General features: G+C 48.7%; 1 protein-coding gene across 1 annotated transcript in view; it reads left to right on the top strand.

Moving 5' to 3' along the window:
• Nucleotides 1-20,145, top strand: part of LOC119462211 (proto-oncogene tyrosine-protein kinase ROS-like) — a 187,641-nt gene that overhangs the window by 56,695 nt on the left and 110,801 nt on the right. Inside the window, 1 exon segment of the mRNA XM_049672884.1 lies at nucleotides 8,463-8,519. Within this exon segment, the coding sequence (XP_049528841.1) occupies nucleotides 8,463-8,519 (57 nt within the window).

Here is a 20,145-nt window from a genome sequence, read left to right as displayed (position 1 = left end):
CACATTTTTTGCACGGCTTCGCTTAAGAAACACGGGGCACGCTATAGTTGCGCTTGTTTGGCTAGGTCGACTGCAATTCGCCCGGAACAGTCGAAATCCGAGAGATTATACGCGCACCATGGAGGAAGGAACCAGGCGACGGGAGACAGGGGAGGAGGGGCCTGCAGGGAAGGGCACTGCGTCGTTTTCGTGATAACTGCGGGCAGTTAGCGAGTCAGTTCGGGGGAAGATTCTGTTCTGTGTCTCGGCGCACGCCCCTGTCAGGGCGAATAGGATACCGCGCCCGGCGACCGAGCGTGGCATGGCATGGCCGTAGGGCTCGTCGCTGCTGCAGCGTCGCCAGTTCTGCGTCTGGCGGTCGACGCGGCTCGCTTGCCGCGGGCCTTAGGGAAGGAGGAGACGAAGAAAAACGGAAAGATGTTGGGGGAATGGCAGAGACCGGCTTTCAGTGCGTGGAAACCCGAGACGATGCCTTGCGACCAGGCGCCCTAGCTGCGCACTGTTCGATGTGGCCACATCTATCGCTGCTGCTGGCCGCCGCTGCTCTGTTCTGTTCGCACGGCCATGCACACGGCTATGCCATGCAGGCGCAGCGTCGTCACCGCGCTTGTTGCGCGGAGTGTGCCTGCCGCTGGTCATATGTGCGATGCAGGCTTGTCTCTCCGAGTTGCGGGCCTTGTCTCAACTCCGTGTTGCTCGCGCTGTACTGTGCTGTGTCCATATAAGCGTAACCTCGAATAATGAAAGCCAGTGTACGACATTCCTCGCCCATCTGGTTATTAAGGTTCAAGGAAGCTTCACTGTGACGAAAGACGGGTCCAAGATAATTATCTTGAGGTTTAGCGATTCTGTGAGATTTCTGTGCGCGCGCCTGCTCCTTATGTGGAATGATGAGTACCGAAAGATGAGAATAATGACTGGCAGCAATCTTTCGACGTCACTGGCATGTTTAACATTCGTTACAAATACGATGTTTCCTATGGGATTGCAAGAGCCGTCAAAACGAGCAGACAGTTTGGAGGCTTAGTTATATTGAAATCGGGAGGGGAGTGTAGGGGGGATAGTACGCAGCAGCAGGCTAGTATTAGTACCAGGAAGGGGGGGGGGGGGGGGGGGGGGCTAATGTGTACCTCGGGATAGGCGAAAAAAATGTTACGGCGTTATTGTGGAGTGGAATCATGTCCAGAGAAGAGGCCCTTGAACGTCGACTGCATGATGGGGGCTTAAAAGAAGAAGTTCAAAATTTGCGCAAAAGCTTGCCGCGCGTCTGGAACTGACACAGTCAGGTTCCCGAGAAAGTGCCATATGGAGCCGTCCAGTGCACGTCATTACACGGCGCGTGACTCAGAAGTGGCTACTTCCAAAATCTCGGTAGTGCCCAAGGCCAAGGATATCGATGCCTGCTCAGGACGTTGCATTTGGGCACTCAAGCGGTTCCTAGAGTGGCTCCCTGACCGGGTCACGGCCGTAGCCTTGAGACAGAGCCCCTGTCTCCCAGACGGCACGTTGTGTAAGCCACGTGACTCGCTCTTGTTCTGCCTTGCGTTTATGGTCTGGAAGACCTGGGATGCTAGAGATCCCTGGTACCAGACCATAACGACAGCCTCTCCAGCAGGCTTATATGATAGCGGTTCCTAATAGGCCTTTCGAAAGAAAGAATAAAAGAGAGGGAGAAAGTTGGCGAACAGAGCGTCGCATGAGGGTCATGGTTTCTCTCAGTGTCGAGCTGGTCTCCTGTGGCGGACCCATTGTTTATCGTTGTGCTCCAAACAAGGAACGCGCGTTCATCAGTATACGCGAAGGTATATCTACGCTTTTGGAGTAAACAGAGTGTCAGGGCATACACACACAAAAAAAAATGCACCCTTCATTTTTACTTCGCTTTCTTCAAGAGTTTTCCCCTGCTTTATAAGGCTGATAACAATGTCAAGCAATAGAATGGCTCGTCTTGGTTAAATCTTCTCATTTATTTGTTTCCTTTTCTTTTTTTCTTTCACTTATCTTACTGCCTGTATTCGATTACCATCCGTGACGGAAATAGATTTATCCGTCTACTAAGACCACGAAGTTTGCGTTTGCCGAAAGGCATGGAAGACACCACAGAAACCTCCGTTGCTAAGCCGGCTAAGCTTTTCGCTGAAGTTCGAGGCGTCTGAAGCCTATGGTTGCAACTCGGACGCACGCATGCACTCCGAGTTAAACTTTTCGTGAGTTTGCGACAAGTCTTGCTGTACACTTGCCCAGCCTGCGGACGAAGTCCCAATAAAGTGTTTTCTCTCTCTTTCTCTCGAAGTAAGAAGGCGAAGAACGGAGGACAACACTTCCAAGGATTTCTGAGGCCCCCGCGAATCTTTTGGCTCGTAATTGCAAAAGGTGGTGTCAAATTTCGTCGAGGCGTGGCGCCGCTGTCTTCTTCTCCTCCGCGGAGTGGGAAGGAACCGACTAGCTTGGCGGAAGCCCCCCCGAAAAAACACGGCCAGATAGAAACAAGGCGCCAGCCTTGTCTCTGTTCTCCTCTCTCGCTTACTATCTGTAGTTTGTTAGCTGTTGCTCGCTTTCTTTCTTTTGCAGTTTGCTGCTTCTCCTACTCGCCTCTTTACCGAACAGCTCGACCGACTAGAGACGTCTCTCTGTTGATGGCGGAGGGCCTTGTTTACTCTTAGGGAGGGAAAAAGTCGTTATTGAGCAGTCGCAGGGCACGAACAAAAAAGGAAGAAAAAAAGGAAGAAAGAATGAAATGGAAGGTTCAGCTACTCATGCTCATCGCTGTTCTCGGCTTTTGAGCGTCGTCTGGTCTTGGGCGTGTTTCGTTTCGTCTGCTTCGCGTCGGCTTGAGATCCTTTCCGCACAAAGTCTAAGAAGCGAAAACGCTTGCATCAAGCGACTAGTGTGGGCAGTCTGGGGTGTGTCCTGCTCTGTTCCTTGCGGCGCCACTTCGAAGGCTCTCTTTCTCTCTCTCTCTTTGCTGATGCGTCTGTGTTCCTTTCCTCCAGTCGCTTGTTCTTGAACACAAAAGCTTGCTCTGCAAAACCGCGCGGCCGTCGCGTCCTATCATGACGTATCAGCAGACTCGAGAAGAGATGCGCTATAGTCGAAAAAAGGTTGCATATCGAGTTCTGTAAATCACCTCCGCACCTCTTCTTTGTCCCGAACAGTAGTCGGTTTGCAGGGTGATGTGACAGGTCAACTGCTCCACGCCTGAACAGTCCCTCGGCATGTGTAACTGTAAGAACGTAATACACAGTTATCTCTTTTCAGGGACATTACCCTAAAAAGACAGGGCATAGGCTTGAGTGAGCTTATGCATGATATATTAATCCCCTTTTACTTCGTAGTGTGGCCTGTTAGCCGCAACGCAAATAATTTGTCAGAAGCAGGGAAGGTATAGAGCACCACTTGTGTTATATCCTTGTTCCTTTTTTTTTTTTTTTGCCTCACGGTGGTGAGGATCGTTCGCACGTGATTAGGAGGTGTTTGGTGCGGGTAACACACTTTAATTTCTTAGTATTTAAAAAAAAACATTTTTAGGAAAAGCTCTGATCTATGACACGAGTGTTTGCTTTCCAACTATCACGGAAGGTCGTCGCTCCACAGACTGTACCACGTGATAAATTTATACACGCCGATTCGCAGTCGCTTTTGCTTTCATTGGAAATACACTGCACAGGCTGTGGCTGCCCTCTGAGCACCTTTAAGAAGTCATTGCACCCGGACAGGGTCCTACACTCCCCCTCCTCAATGGGGAGAAGATGGAAAGAAAACATTTCCTGAAGTTTGTGTTTGTCCTGCCCGGTGTGCGAACAGTGCAGCCAGACAGATTGATTGATGGTGTGTTGACTTCGGTTGACCAGTGGCCTCTCCTGCTTCCTCGCTGTCGCCGCGTGGGACCTGACTCCGCTGGAATTTTTTTTCTTCACGGTTGTCCTAAACGCCTTGTGACCTCTTCTTCGATACTCTGCTCTCTCGCGTATTTTTAGCTGGCATGTTTGTCAAATTAGCGGCAAAGGAAGGCAACCGTTTGAGCGGCTTTCAACAGCAAATATGTCGTTGTCCATCACTGTCCCGTCGTTCACTTTGTGTTGTATAGTTGTTGTATGTTGTAGTATAGTTGTCCTTGCTTTCTTTGCTGAGTCATCCTGTGGAAAGCAGCATGATGGCTCACGCGTGACAAACTCGGGATCCACTCTTAGGGAGAACGGTGTTTTCTTGGTACTCCTTATGCTATAGGGAAACGTGACGATGACATGCGAGAGGCGCTAGATATATTACCCAAAGAGCACTTAACAACTTAAAAAAAAGTCACATGTGTGGTGATATGTACTGTAGCCCTATAAGTAGAGGCTATAGAAAGCGCGACATACATTGTCGGCACGTATGTGTCCACTTATGTCTTATGCGAATATAACACTGAACGCCTAAGCGCAACATAACACTCAACTACTGCTTCCTTCCTCTCCAGTTGGTCGCCATTTAAGCCTACCTATAACATATAACACCCTACAATTTCTAAAGTCGGGTGAACTGCACAATAAACATTATCTTCAGGCTTTATCTATACATTCATCACTTATCTAATCACTCGCTCCTTCAAGTAGGCTAAGACCTCAGCTTCGAATGTTTTCAAATATTGTGATGTAGGTTGCCGACTGATGTTCTAATAGGACCTGATAAGGCGGCGCACATTTTATCCACGTTTCAACCTCGGCTGTACACAGTAGTGATGGTCGAGGGCTCGAAATGGTCACAGTATGGGATTAATCGAATCACTTACACACTTCCTTCTATCTGCCTCTACTACAGAAGTTTCTCGACATCGTCATAAATGGCGCCGTCGCCAGGACTCGTAATTCTTGACTGCCTTTGAAGCGGTGCAGTCTGCACCCTGGGTTGAAGTCCCCAGTCGGTTACGGTTGGGATAAACTAGCGGCTGGATTGGCCAATCGCACCATATATAGACGTAGAGGTTGATTTGACATCCAAAAACATGTCTGCAGCTTTTGCTGACGAAGTGAAGAGCAACAGCGATGGGCAGCTCGTCATTCGCCTACTAGAAGGAACGTAATGAACAACACAATCATGCACTTCAAGCCGGAGGCGGCAGTTTCTGTTATACGATATCATGGCACCTACCAGTGTTTTAAAATGACACCAAAGATCCATTATAAGTCAGTTTAGACTGCAAAACTAAGGTTTCAGGAACGTATCCGCGCTTCTCTGACAGAAAAATAATGAATATTAGTGCAGAAAGTGAGGCCTAAGTTTCCCTTCTTGTGGTGTTTTGCGCACAAAACACAGCTCTGATGACCGTCAGCTTCGCGTCATAATTTCTCCCGTGTCTGAACTAATTACAACTTTGTTTTCCTTTCTTGTTGAGGTCCACCTGCGATCTCGTGGTAAGCAGTAGCACGCCGTATTCACTACATAAGTATAATTACTATACATTTGGTCAGCGCCTTCATCTGCCAACACTTTTCTTTTCCACCAGAGTTGCTAGCGACCACTGGGCGAAAAATCGCGCAAGCAACCCGAGAGACTTTGTCCCCAAGTTGACAACACACTCGCTGGCCCTTTGTCGCACATGTGACAAAACGTAACGCTTCATTGCGACTGGTCGAGAGGCCGTACTTGCCGCATACTTATCTCTCTCTCTCTCTCTCTTCGGCACAAGCACCAAAGAGGGAGAACCAAAATGGAAAGAACGAGTAAGTGAAAGGAAGAGACAGATAGGTCACGACCTCTATTGGCAGTCAAAGAGGCCATGAGGCTAAGCGGCGATGACAGGCGAGAAAACACACCCCCTCCCCCTCCCTTTTTTTTTTTTGTGCGTCGTGATGAGCTAGCTTAATGTCCCAGCAGTCTCAGTTCGTTCCCCCAGAGAAAAAGGACACGGGGGAAGCCAAGGTTCAAATGATCGAGATCGGGGCATATCCAAACATTGCCCTATCGTCTATAGTTTCGCTTTTTGTTATCTTTTCTTCGATCATCTGTTCATTTTTCTTCCCGCGTCGCATCTCCACCGCACACGTTGCAATATCTTCGCAAAATGGGTTCCCTGACGTGACTGTCGTGTCTGCTTATACAGAAAAGTCGGGGAACGACCGACGGGCCGATGACAGCGTCGCAGCAGGCGTGCATTGATCGTGTGTGTTAGTGTGTGTCGGCGCGTGCAACTAAAGAGAAAGAGAGAGAGAGAGAGAGAGAAATGAGCTTGCTTTCAAGTTTGTGTATCGGATTCGCCGACTGGCCTCCGTCCTGAGCTCGAGCGGCTTTCATTTTCACATTCGCCGCGTTTCTTCATCCTCTTTGGAGTCGTGCGAGTCTTTTGTTCGCGCATGCGTCTTCAATCTCGCGTCGCTCCGATTTGACGCAAGGAGGCGAAGGACGCGCGCGAAGGCAGTTGCGAAGAGACGAAGCCGGCTGCCCCGGCCGGCGCTGGTCGTGATTTTCGCACCGCCCGCCCGTTGTGTACTGCTGGGCTTCTTAACGGAGGGAACCGGGCGCGCGCTGGAAAAGATACGATACACGACTATCGCGTTTCTCTTAGTGCCTGTCGAAAGACGAGACCCCCCCTTTTTCCCATCTTGGCCGTTAATGCTCGGCGCGGGCGCGTTGTGTGTCGCTAGAGAGGTCGGAGGAATAAAAAAAGGCCCATCTCTAAAGCGAGATTTAAACGAGGTCCTCGTGTCTTTCGCGAAAGCAAACTTTACAACGTAACGACAGTTTGATGCGAGCTGCCAGTCACGTGTTCGCAACTTGTTTTCTTTCTTTTTCTTTTTTTAGCGTCGCTTGCTTACGGTGTTTGGTCTGATTATACGCGTGCTGACGTTCAAGTGCCAGACATGATTTGTTAATCTGACGCGCAGATAGCTGAAGTACCCTTTGTAGATGAATAGTTTCATTACGCACAAACACAAAAAAAAGAACAAAAGAAAAGAAAGAACGAATAAAGCGAACGAGAAACGGTCGAAGTCAAGCATCGATGTCACGACTACGTCTGCACCTCATTTGAATGAAAAATTATGCATTATCAACATCGTCTTTTGTTACCGGAATAAACGTCTAGGCTTGTTGTTCCTTCTTCAAAGTGTGTCGTAAATCATGGCGGTTTTAAACAGCGACCTCCTGAGTCTGCGCATTTTTTATCGTACGCGATGCTTAGTGACATTTTTGTTGCTGCGCCCACACGTTCTGCCAAGGAGTGCGCGCTGACGTTATTCTTTCTCTTCGACGTAAATCGTTGTCCCCCAGTGTTCACAGATACGCCCGCGGGGGCTATTGTTGCTCTTTAATTTTGCCGTATAAGTGAAAGCGGGCAAACTGTCATAAAGCCGACCGTTTCTGTGCCTTAGCTTTCGGTACCGGCCTTATAACAATTGAGAGACTGTTATAGATAGAGAGAGAGAGAGAGAAAAAAAGTGAAGTCATGCTCTCGCTTTTCATTCTGTCGCATTTAAGAGGAAGTTTTAGCTGGAGCCTAACTACGACGCGGCCTATTCAAATACATGTAAAACGCAGAAACGCTTTTCTGAGATAAACCCTGGACCGATTTAATGAGATTTCTTGCATTTGAGAGAGAAAGCTAAATTCTAGTGACTGTTGGAAGCGGAATTTCTATTTAGAGCCCGAATTTTGCGTAAGAAATTTTCACAAATTCGAAAGTTCGAAAAAACTAGAAGCGCGAAGTTTACAAGTCAATAGCTCTGCATCAAGAAGAGATATCGCGGTTCTGTAAACGGCATCCATTAGATCATTCAAAGCGGACAAATTGTATTTGTCAATTTATATCTTACGTGAATTTGTTACGTTGTATACAAGGGTTCTGCAAAAGGTGTATTTTCATATTACTAAATTTTTTTTAGATTCATTTGTAACACAATAATTTTGTCCGCTTTAGATGTACTATTAGGTGCAATTCACAGAATTGTGATGTCATTTTTCATTACTGAGTTACAGTTGTAAACTTGATCGTTTCGTTTTCGGATAATTTGCTATTTTGCCAATTTTTTATAAAATATGGACGACCTAAATAAAAAATTCGAAACCAGCATCCACTAGATTTTCTAAAACTTCGTCAAATTTGGTGCAGTGGTTGCCGAGAAAAACGAATTCTCCTTTTACATGTATTTAGATAGGAGCACCGGAGCTAAAGCTTCCTCGTAAGACCATGCATTACCCGATGCCTCACTTCAATTATGTCCAGACCTGACTGAAACTAAATAGACAGAAAAAGAAAGTAAGGGGGGAGGGGGGGAGGGAAGTAAGCAGTTGAGGCTAAGACGCCTCTTGAACACTTGCGCAGATCTCACGAAAGCAACGTTGCGCGCAGTAGTTTATTCGAAACTCAAAGGACGCGCAATTTGTTGCCGCACATACGAGCGTATATTTTGTTCACTTCTATGTTTTTGGCATTGCCCCAACATTGACTTGAACGTTGTATTTCTGCTTTCTCTCGCATGTTCCAGTTGGTGGAAGAAGAAAGCTTCAACGTGGTGTGCGATGAGGACTGCCGGTTACGAAAGGTGAGCCGCCATGTCTCCTCCCGCACTTTCTCCAACACACACACACACACACACACACACACACACACACACACACACACACACACACACACACACACACACACACACACACACACACACACACACACACGCACACACACACACACGCGCGCACACGCACACGCACCTTTCTCTTGCATATATACGCGCACACATACACTCTTTCTGAGCCAGCTTGTCTCACCTGCACAGCAGTCTCGGTTTGCCCGCCACACGCACGCTCGCATACGGTGAGCCGAGCGCGTCAGCGTGACATTGAACTCAACCACGCCTGTCTACCACGGTGCGGTCCGGTGAGGCGATGCCGAGACGCCTCGCCAAACCGACCTCAACTACGTATTACCGCCCTCCGTTTCACGTCCTTACTTTCTTTTTGTTCCTCGTCTCTTTTATCTCCTCGCTTTTGTGTGTCTGTACGTGTGCTTCTGAAGGGCACGGGTGGTGTTCCTCAGCGACGAGTCGCCCACGCCTGGTTCTCAAACATCGCGCCCGGTTTGACGCGCCTTTTCTCCGCAGACTGAACGCTTAACACCGGCTTTCTGCAAACATCCTCCTGCTGCAGATCTTCTTTCGGGCCTCGCGCATTGTGACCCTAAAGACCCGGGAAAAAAGAAGGAGGGAGTGATGAAAAAACAATGACTGCCGCTCTCCATCGCCTAGCTTTTCGAGAAAAGCAGACGCCGAGACAGCCATTGTCGTTTTCTCTCAGTGGTTTCCTTCTAGTTTTCCGCGCCTTTCGGAAAACATGAATTCCGTTTCTACAGCTGGATAGCAGGGAAAAATAATAATTAAGCAAGGTCGATGCTTGTTCAAGCTATACAGAGACATGCTGGCACTTCGCACCTACATAAGAATTCGCCGCATAAAAGAACAAGCACGACGACGCGTCGATTAGGCATCATGAGATCGCATTATGTGTCACATTGCCAACACTGTCGCAGTTCCGGACGAGCAAGATTCTTGCCCGGTCGGAGGGGATGATAAGGAAGGCGTAGTTTTAACTTAGTGGCACACTACGCAATCTTGCAGAATGAGAACGCTCGTCGAAACCCGAAGTTTGCTGGCTACAGCAATTAGTTGTTTATTTATTTATTAATTTTACAGCCGTTACAATTATGTGGGGTTCTCGTATTCGATAACGTTTAAATCAGTGGCTATAGGTAACGAGAATGCTGAATAATAATAATACTTGCAGCCGTTTATGAGTTGTAAAGGCCGAAGTGTTCCTTAGGTGGGGTTACCCCCGTGGCACGAGACAAAGTTGGTGACGTCGGGAGTAGCTATAGCAAGAGTGCGCACCCAGAGGAGAAGCTAAACGTGCCTCTATACCGCTGGTTCTCTTTTCCTGCTCCGGGATTCAGCGGCAGCGCCACCGTCCCACCTTTGTTGGAGCATAATTTTCTTGGAGCACCGTTAGTGACCTCCCTTGCTTCCTCGAAAGCCACGTCGACTATACCTAGTCTCTTGTCCTGTTCTTTCTCATTGTTCTGTGCTTGTAGCACGCGTTGTCACTTCAGGTTAGTTTTTTTTTTTTTTCGTTTCGTGCCTATCAGCACCGCGCATTCCCTTTCACAGCCATAACTCAGAGGCACTGACGGTGTGAACTTGACGCACTGAACGTAAACTCACTTTAAAAAAAAAGAAGAAAAAAGTGTTTAACTCATAAACATTTTTCCAACTTCATTTATCTTTGGTTCATTAAGCTTAAGTCAAACAAGAAACATTGCACACACTCGAATGCGATGTTAGTGCGCTTCTCCGGAAGTAATATGCTGCATCCTGTAGTCTCCGGTACATCTGCATGTGCGCGGGAGTGGTTCAGCGGTGAACACTTGTGCCATCTACTGGAGGAGCCTCTTTCTGGTCCACGAAAGAGGGCGCTCGCGTTGCTGCTCAGCATGCGCAACTTGGACATTGATAAAGCAAAATTTCTATCGAAATCCTATTCCTTTCAGCGTTGGCTCCCTTGACCGAGCGGCGCCTCGCGTATATCTCATCACCAAAATCGACCAATCCGAAGCGGAGGATGATGAACATTGTTTATACAATGGGGCAAGATGAATCGTCGCATTACACTGACACGAGTGAGAGGTCCATAGGCATATTCGCCGCTACACGGTCAAAATCTGGACCTGCCGGACAAATCTCGTATACTAAACGCGGCGTATATCCCTGTGAAGTAATCCGAGATTTGAGAATGCACTTTTTCTCTCGTTTCCGCGAGCCGGTCCAGGTTTCCTGGCGAAACGAAAGCGAAACGCAAGAAGCGCGTGAGCTGCGAGACACACATTCCGTGGCACGCAAACGGGAGTCGTGACCTGCGCTTGCGTTCTAATAGGAGAGGGCCCTTTCCTATATAGTCTGCCTTACGAAAAAGATTTAGGCTGCCGCAGGGGCGTATGGGAGGGGTGCTTCCATGCGAGAGACAAAAGAAATGCGCGCGGCTTTGCCCGCCAGTTAGAAAGAGAGAGATGAAAAAAAAAAAAAAAAAACGAAGAATTTCTTCTGCTTGGCTCCTTGCCCAACTGCATCAGAAGGTTGCCCAAGCGCTTTTCAGGCTTAAAAGGAGCGGGCCGCTGAACTGCGCCGTGCGGCGAAAGACAACGGTGCGGACTCGTGAGCGTTATGAGCCCGCCGCGCGCGAACGCATGCCGACGCCAGCCGCAATGCCCGACGACGTCAATTGTTCGCCGTAGACTTGCGCTTGAGCAGCGAGCGGTGTCACGCATTTCGCCCCAGTGAGGAATCTACTGTACACTTTTTTTCTTTCTTTTTGATGGCCGTGACGCAAAGCTCGCGCTTTCTATCCGCGATGCGGGTCCTAATTTCGTCACCGCCGCGGGCCGAGACAGGCACACTGCGAGGGCGAGGAGAGAGAGCGAGTTATTCCTTCTGTGAGGAAATCCACTCAAACTGTCCTGGAATGTCTTGAATTTTTGCGATGGCTAAGTCGTGTCACGAGTTTCGTTACAGTGACTCGTCTCTTCAAAGCAGGGTTCGGCGTTAAGAAGGTAGAGAGGGGGGGGGGGGGGAGGATTATTATTATTATCATTTTTTTTGTGTGTGAACTTGCGTTACAGGCCAAAAGTGAGCTCCCGACGTAAATATATACTGGGGTAGTTGTACGGAAAGAAACAGCTGTACCCAAAATTCACATGACGATTACTGTACAACTGCGAGTTCAAACCGTATTTTGCTATAGCTGTTAAGTACAGTTGAACCCGCATATATGGAATCTCAAGATCACAAAAATGTTCGATATATAGGTAATTCGATATTTCAAATAAAAATGTTCTACAAAAATTTTAAAGGGCATTTTACTGCTGTTCGTTAGACACAATAATTCGTGATATGCGAGTTCGATATATCCTGGTTCCACTGTAGTTGTCACGTTGAAGACTGTGTCACAGTAGTAACTACCTAGTTTTAGCGTGCGCACACATAGGGGATATCAACGCAAACCAGAGAAGGAGGGAGGGGGGATTATTATTTTTTTTTGAGGGGGGGGGGGGGAACTTGCACTACAGAAACAGCTGTACCCAAAATTCAAATGACAATTACTGCACAACTGCGAGTTCAAACCGTATTTTGCAATAGCTATTAAGTAGCTGTCACGTTGGAGACTGTGTCACAGCAGGAACTACCTATAATTTTAGCGTGAAAGCAAGGGGTATTAACGCAGACTGGACGTTCCTTTTCATAATTGTCGACCCTGTGCGCCTGGTGGTAAGAGACGTTGGATGGTCGTTACTTGCATTCAGATATTACAGAGCAAGAATGCTTACAAAATGGTAATCATATACGTCATTTTGTGTTCATGTTAACAGCCCATCGTGATGGCGCTCCTTCGTTTTTCCCAACATTATCTATAATTTGAGAACGTGTGCTGTTTCAAAGGCTTTAACGGCTTTATCTGTTTTTGTTGCTGCGTTTAATTGGATGTCCTTGGGAAGGTCATAGCATTGGGATCGCTTAAGTGCGCGTGATGACCATATACCAAAGATGAAGTCAGTGGAACTGTTGATTGGCCATGGACTTGTCTGTACACTCGATACTGGAACATACCATTGCTGCCTATATGGATTTTCTTTTTTGTTAACTACAGCTCTAACAAAGGACGCGGAGACACGAAACATGGGCTACACCACAGAACGCTTGTGCTCTTTGTCTAGTACTGCCATTTCTTCAGTTGATTTTGAGCCTACTGACTAGCCCAACTGGTTACGATTCTCCAGACGCATGTACGGAAGCCGTAGCCACGAAGTGAAATCTGTGTACAGATACTGTCGCAATACAGATACTGGCACTTGGACCGTTCTCAGGCGTCTCCAAGCATCCGTAGTGCCCCCTATAGCAGCATCCGCGTAGTCAAAGCCGCAGGCATAAATTGAGGTTAAGGTCGCGTTCGTCACTGCGCTCTAACAGCTGTACACGTAAGCGCCGTGGTTTGTCGAGCCGACCTTCCTCTCTCCCGTTTTCTCCTCTTCCTCTCCCAATGTAACCAGCGGCCAGCAAAGATTCGCATTTAAATTGCGTGCGCTGCATCGCACGTCCGCCGCCAGCATAGAGAGAAAGGGGAAGAGAGCAGCGAGGTGAGGGAGAGAGAGCTGGACGCGCTAATGGAGCACTTCCTCATTAGTCGCAATTGCGCGCCGCAGGAACCCGCGTCGGCGCCGGGCCCTGCCGGTGCTCCACTGCCTGCGCGGCCCCGCCCAAAATGAACCGATGGCCGGAACACCTCCTCCCTTCTCCACTTCTTTGTCTATGGCCCTCGCTCTTTCCACTCGGCCGTCGCTCTTCCTTTCACCTCCCGCTAACGCTCTTTCTATTGGCACTTCTCTTAATGGTGATCTATGCAGTGGCCCACTGGTACAAAGGGCAGCGTACTGTCCGTCTATGACCGTGGCCGAAGATGAGTTAGAAATGCATTCGGTGGTCGCCGGGCCTCGTAACCACAGTAGTCACTCGTCTTCCGCGACAGGAAAGTGGTGCCCAAATAATAATAGAACAAATAATAGCCACTCCAGCAACGACGAAGCTTCGCACAGCTGCGTGGAGCAGTGTCAAGGACAGACCAGGGAACGTTTCACGTGGAATGCCAGCGTGTCGGTATTGGTTCTGTAACTGGACGTGGCATCAACATGAGCTTCAAGCAGTGACTGGCGGAGCTGGCACACATGATATAACGATGGCGCGTTCTCGAAGAGCACCTTTGACCACGTGATCTTGTCCGTTTACGTGCACACGTTCACAGCCTCCCCACCCCCGCCCCGCCTTTTCTTTCTATTCCATTTGTCTTACTCCCAGATTGGGGTAACCAACCTGATGAATTTCTGGTTAACATCCTCTGCCTTCTCTCTTCCCTTCTCTCTTCCTTTCTCTCTTTCTTTATGAGTTTGTGCCTACTAACGTGGCGGAACTCGGGAATCGTGGACTCGACGGAGGTTTCTCTGGCGAGCGGCTCACGAAGCCGATGCTACAAAATTTGGAGCATACTACTGCATCGCATACCGAAGAGGACGCAAGGAAGCTCATGAAAGACACAGACAGGGCGCTTTCATGTGCGTATACTTGCGTATACTCGTCTGTGCGCGCTGTAGTAGTACTTCAAGACGCCATACCCAGAAGCCCGCAATGCAAGGCTAGTTGACTACAAAATTTGGGTGTTTCTCGTGTTCGAACTCTCTCTCTCTCTCTGTCCTTCAGTCATGTGCAGTGGATTCTGACAAAAGCCAAGCTTGGAGTATTCGTTAAATTTGAGGCAAACTGGACGTTTCTAAGCGTACGGGCACATTGTGTTATTCTTTGCGTTTAGGAGAGACCACGCCGTACGAAAAAAAAAAAGATATCAAATGGAAATAGAATAAAAAGAAGGAACACTTGCAACATGCGGCCTCGAATGCTCCTTCGTATCTTCGAAGAATCGGTCCCTCTCGTCAACCCGTTTTCCGGAGCGTGTACTTAACGAAGGGGCTGACTCACAATTCCGCCCTCCGTTGCTGCATATCACTATAAGAAGAATCATATAATGAAAAAAAAATGTAATACCGCTATATTTGAAAACGAAGGTTCGCAAAGTTTGTATAAAAATAAATATTTCATAATTTATTACACTGACAACTTCTTAGCTAAGATTTAGGGCTGGCAGGCTCTTCCAAAGGGCGAAAATACCCTTATTTCACAGCTAATAATAAAAAGTAAAAATAGATATATATCAAAAAGCGAAAGCCGACTTGCACACTGCAGCTTTCAAGTTGCTCTCTCCTCTGCAATGCATGATCGAGTGCCAAAATTATACCAAGCCCGTCCATATACGCGTGAAATATTCGCTGACAGTGCATGCTGACCGATCGTGCTAGCGGACAAAGGATGATAGCCGGTGCTCCAGATAACCGCGCTCTAACGAAAAGGCCGATGAAACCGGCCTCATAATCTGACTGACAAATCTATAGGCTCCTACACACACGGACACATTCTTGTTTAGCCTACATAAGGGGCCTAAACGTTTGCTTTGCCGCATAGGTGTCCAGCAGTTAAATCAGTGACAATAACGGTGGAACTAGACCATAAGCTCTGAAAAGACCTTCCTGTCAACCATCGCTTACGAAACGCTGTTCTTTTTTCTTTTTCCTTTTCTTTTTTCCTATGGGTAAGAGGCTATAGCCTTCTCCACGCCATCCCGGGGGGATTAAATGCTGTTTCTGGCGTTCCAATTTCGGTGCACATACGAGACAGGATCGTGATGAACGCGCGAAACTGGAAATGAAGCGACAGAACCGAAAGCCTCAGCAGTCTTCGCTGCATTAGAGGCATGAGGCAATGGGAAGAGGAATTGGAGGGGGGTTCGAGTTTAGGGGGGCTGATGGAGTGAGCATTCTAAATCTTCTTCAAGCCCAGCAACAAAGTAAAATGACAAAACAACAAAACCAAACAAACAAACAAACAAACAAAATGACCAAAGTGCGCACGAAAGGGTCGTTATCCGTGCGGTCAGGAACCCTCAGAAAAGATCCGGAGCAAGCCTGCCATGCCGTTGAGTCTCGGTTTAATTCATGGACGCGTACAGCGAGCGGCCGTCCGCGGGTCTTCCTCCTCGGTGGCTGTGGTCGAAGCTCGAAAACGCGTGGGTCGCTGCCTCGGGGTGGGCGAAACCGGAGAGGAACGCGACCGACCGTGAGACCCCCTAACTTGAAATTCGAGATGGAGACGAGGCCTTATAATCCGCGCGTTTTGCGCTATCTGGCTGGCCACGATGCGGCCTTCGCGGCGCGATATCGGGCCGCTGCTGCTGCTTCGTGAGAGAAGAAGAGAGCGTGCAGACAAGATAAGAAGACCCGGCGTGGATCTTCCTGCAACTAAGTTGTCTTCGAAGCGGCGTGTATAGCGCGCAAGGCATGACGGGAGAAACGGTTCGACTGGAACGTTCTATACCCGTAATGGACCGTGCACCGTTCCATAATACACTGAGATCACGAAGAGCACCGCGGTATCACCGGAGATGAACGGAAACAGATTACTACACGATATGCAAAGAGCTCGATAAAGAAAATCGGATACAAGTGGCGGCGGTGCTACAAGATTGCTAAGGTCGTCAACTTCGCGATAATTGGCACTTAACAGCGCGAAGAAAACAAGAACGGGACATAATAAATGAGCTATAAACCCAAACCAGTAGTCTGGCCGGCGCGATAAAGATGATTTAGTTAAAGCCAGGTTGGTAGTACCATTGTCCTTCAATGACTCCGGTAATTCCAAAAGTGAACTGAAGCGCTATATCGACGGCAAAGAAAGCGTGACATCTAATTTTTACTGTTACGACGCTTCCGCGGTTGTGCTCGACGATCATCACAAATAAGTAAGTAAGCAGAAATAAAAATAAGGACAACAAACCAGAACAAACGGTTTTAGCCTCATTAGGCGTTCATTGCGCTGAACGTGATCAAGCGCTGTCTAAGTATATGGTGATCGTGACCGGCTGAGATTGCCTGTCATTGCTCTCTTTCTATCTCTCTCCCTACTTTATACTTATTCCTCATACGTCCCCCTCTGACGCACCCCAGTGTAGGGTAGCAAACCGACTTTCTGTTCTTTCCTTTGTGTTTAAAAGAAACGGGACGGGGTTATGATACGTCTTAATGACTTTGGAGAAGTGATTTGTGGTTTGATCCAAAGTACTAGTTGTCACTTCACTTTAACTGTTCCCATATCATCTTGACGAGGCGGGACCGGAGAGTTTCAGGCATCGCGTATATACGTGCGAAGTCTGCGAGTTACGTTTTCTCAACGTGCCCCAAGGGACGCCTTGTCCCGCTCAGGCGGCTGCGATGGCCGCACCGTCGGCTATTATTGGAACAGCACGTTTAGAGCACAAGACAATCTTTTGTTGGCTGCGCTTAACGGGACCGGCGATGGGCTTACGCACGTGTGAAGGCGAAACGATGGCCGCTCCTCGATGCGACCAGCGCGGTCGGTGTTCTCTTTGAGAAACGACGACCGAGTGCATTGCACTCGTTACGCCACATTTTGATTTTTTTATTGCGGCTGCTCTTCGGAGCCGCGACCGCTGCTTTCTGTATCCACCTCGCGGCGTTCTTTGAGTGCGTTTACCTTTCGACGCCCTGTCAGGTGAAGGATGCTCATTGTCTTCTCCTCTTGATAAATTTGACCTTTACTATTTCTTCTCGTTCGCTGTGGCGGTGGGGTGGGAGATAAATGGCACCGTGGATGTCACTGCACTCATTTGTTGTCGCTTTTGCGGCTGTGCTATTTATTAGTCGGCTTCATCGTGTTGTTTTACTCAAACTATACTGTATTTTGTCACTGCCGTAACGTGCAACTTCTGGTAACAAGTTAACAGCTCGAGTGAAAAGAACGAGGACGCAGAATACGCCAAGGACAGCGCTGACTACCGCCTAACCCAAGCCTAGACTTTACTTAATTTGTGCTACGCCTGTTTCCTAAATTGCTAGTTTTATAGTTTACGGTATTAATCACTTTGTTGCCCTTACCTCCACCCAGTCCTTTCCAGAATGCTTCGCGAAACTCACTCACTCACTCACTCACTCACTCACTCACTCACTCACTCACTCACTCACTCACTCACTCACTCACTCACTCACTCACTCACTCACTCACTCACTCACTCACTCACTCACTCACTCACTCACTCACTCACTCACCTCTCTCTCTCTCTCTCCAGTCACTGGACCTGCGATGGTGCCTCAGTGTCTATGGCGTAATGCTGCTGATTACGAGGACGTGGGTTTCATTCTCGGCCGGGGCGGCCAAGTTCCGGTGTGGGTGGAATGTAAAAACGCTCGCCTAGCGCGTTTTCCAGGCACATTAAAGAACAAACTTGATCAAATTCATACATATTCTTCCATTATATGTACGAGTATATGATGCATTCCTCATTGCCCGCCGCGCAGCTTCGGGACGTTGAACCTTACATAATAACTCACCTTCCCACTCTCTAACTCGATTAATTAATTCAGTTACTTCATGCCACTGCACTTATCCACTCTCTCTCCATTCACTCACTGCATTCAACTCACCCACTATGAGCCCTTCAGCACACCGCGATATGCGATCCTTGCCGACCAACGTTTCATCTTTGCACGAACACCATTGACAGCACATGCGCACGTTGCACCTGGAGTTCGCACAGCACGGTTTCTAAATGCCATCGCGCTACGCTACAATATTTATTTAAATTCGGGCATTTGCTTATGCACTCGGTCATCTATTCACTCTCCAGCGCATTCCCTTACTCCTCCTCTAGCGCACCCATTCGCTCTTCCACAAGCTTCCAGCGTAGGGTAGCAAACCGGATCGTCCCATCTGGTTAACCTCCCTGCCTTTCCCCTTTCTTCTGTCTCTCTCTCTCTCTTTCGCGATCGGTCACTCGACGGCCCAGATCTGTGCCCAAACTTCGGTTCTTACGGTCCGATCTCTAATCCTCGCAAAACGAGAGAGAAAGAAAAAGAAGTTTATTCTCGATTTTCCCAATAAATGGAACCAGGTCAGTTTGGCCTCAGCGCGACCGTTGGCGCCAGAGAAAGGCTCCGAATAATAGGGCCCAACCCATGGCGCATATATAAACGAAGAACGAACGAATACCTCATTTTCGTGCTGCATATACCTTGTACGCTACAGTTTTTCCTTAACAATCTATCGCGAAGTAATGGAGCACCGATAAGGAAATACAGGGACGTTACCGTCATGGGTCAGTGGCCGCATTAGGGCACGCTTTGGCGTTAAAGAGCTCTCTGCTTCGAAATAATGGACGTCACAGTTTCTTGCCGCGAACCGCAAAAGCTGCTTGCAGGGAAAACGAGTATATGTTTCCATTTGGTATTTTCAGTCGGCTCAGGCCTCAGTGTAGCCTCATAAGCTCGGTGAACTCCATCGTGCCAGCGGACCCCTTTTCTCCTGGAACTACGCAGCACTTTGCTTAACTAAGACAAAGCAAACCTAGTTCTAAGAACCACGCGTTTAACTTAACACTCCCCCCCCCCCCCCTCCCTTTTTTTTTTTGCGTTTTCCCGGCCGAACCGTGCATTACAACGATAAGATCGCAGTCTCGCTCGAGAATCGATCACATTTTGGCCGCCGCATTGCGAAGCCGAATGAGCGGCCAACCACCGCGTGGCGTATAACGCATGGCGAAAACTGGTTGCTTCGCACACACGTCGATGTATAGATGTTATCGATCCGCGTCTCCTCATTTTGCTACACTGCAGCCGCGGTGCACTGTCGAAGGGCGAACAGACAGAACGAGGAATGACACGGCTCTTACAAGAAAGAGATGGAAACGCGCAAGAAACGAGGATACCACCGTCGAAGTATTCGTGCGCACACAATAAACGCGGCGTGCCGGCCGCCGTCGGTGGTGGTGGTCGCGCTGTCTCGGGCAGTCGGCGGAGGCGGGATCGTTCGCGGGTTTTGATGGATCGCGCGGGCACGCCGAAGAAGCAAGCAAGCGATGAACGATTCGCGCGTGTAAGAAAGAGAGGGTAATGGAAGTGCAACGGACGGGAGGGGGGGATATGACGGCGGTGCGTACTGGAAACACGGGACCGCGCCGAGCCTCGATCGTCCGCTGTCGGTACGCGTGCGACGGGTGTTTTCTTCCTGAGTGGCGGCGGGTGTTTTTGGCCCGTGCCCGAGAGAGACACGATACCTCGGGGCGTGCTTTCTGCTGAACGGGAGCGGACGTAGCGCTTTCTTGGTTAGCGGCGGCGCGAGAACTTCTGAGATCCGGAGATTGAGCTTGTCGGCCCTGATGCTTAACGTCGTTGGTGCTTATGTAACGCTACTTCGAGTCCCGGCTCTGCCTGTCTGGATGCCTGAAATGTTTTGCGGTGTTATAGCTATGTAAGAAGCTAGTGGCCGGAATCGCACGAGCAAAGGAAATTCAAGCGTCTGAACAGTTGCCTCACTCACTTGTTTACACTTGAACAACTGTTGAGCTTTGTGGCTAGCGGGGAATGCCAGTTTTTCGCCGCTTAAATTGAATGATTATGATTAGACATGGTGTTATTTATAACCCTTAAATTTTTATGTGGTTCTGAGTCTTGTCAAGTGC

This window comes from Dermacentor silvarum, chromosome 8 (genome assembly GCF_013339745.2).
Source record: "Dermacentor silvarum isolate Dsil-2018 chromosome 8, BIME_Dsil_1.4, whole genome shotgun sequence".
Taxonomy (NCBI): Eukaryota; Metazoa; Arthropoda; class Arachnida; order Ixodida; family Ixodidae; genus Dermacentor; species Dermacentor silvarum.
Note: the sequence above shows the minus strand (reverse complement) of the source record. Positions and strands in the feature narration are given on the sequence as shown.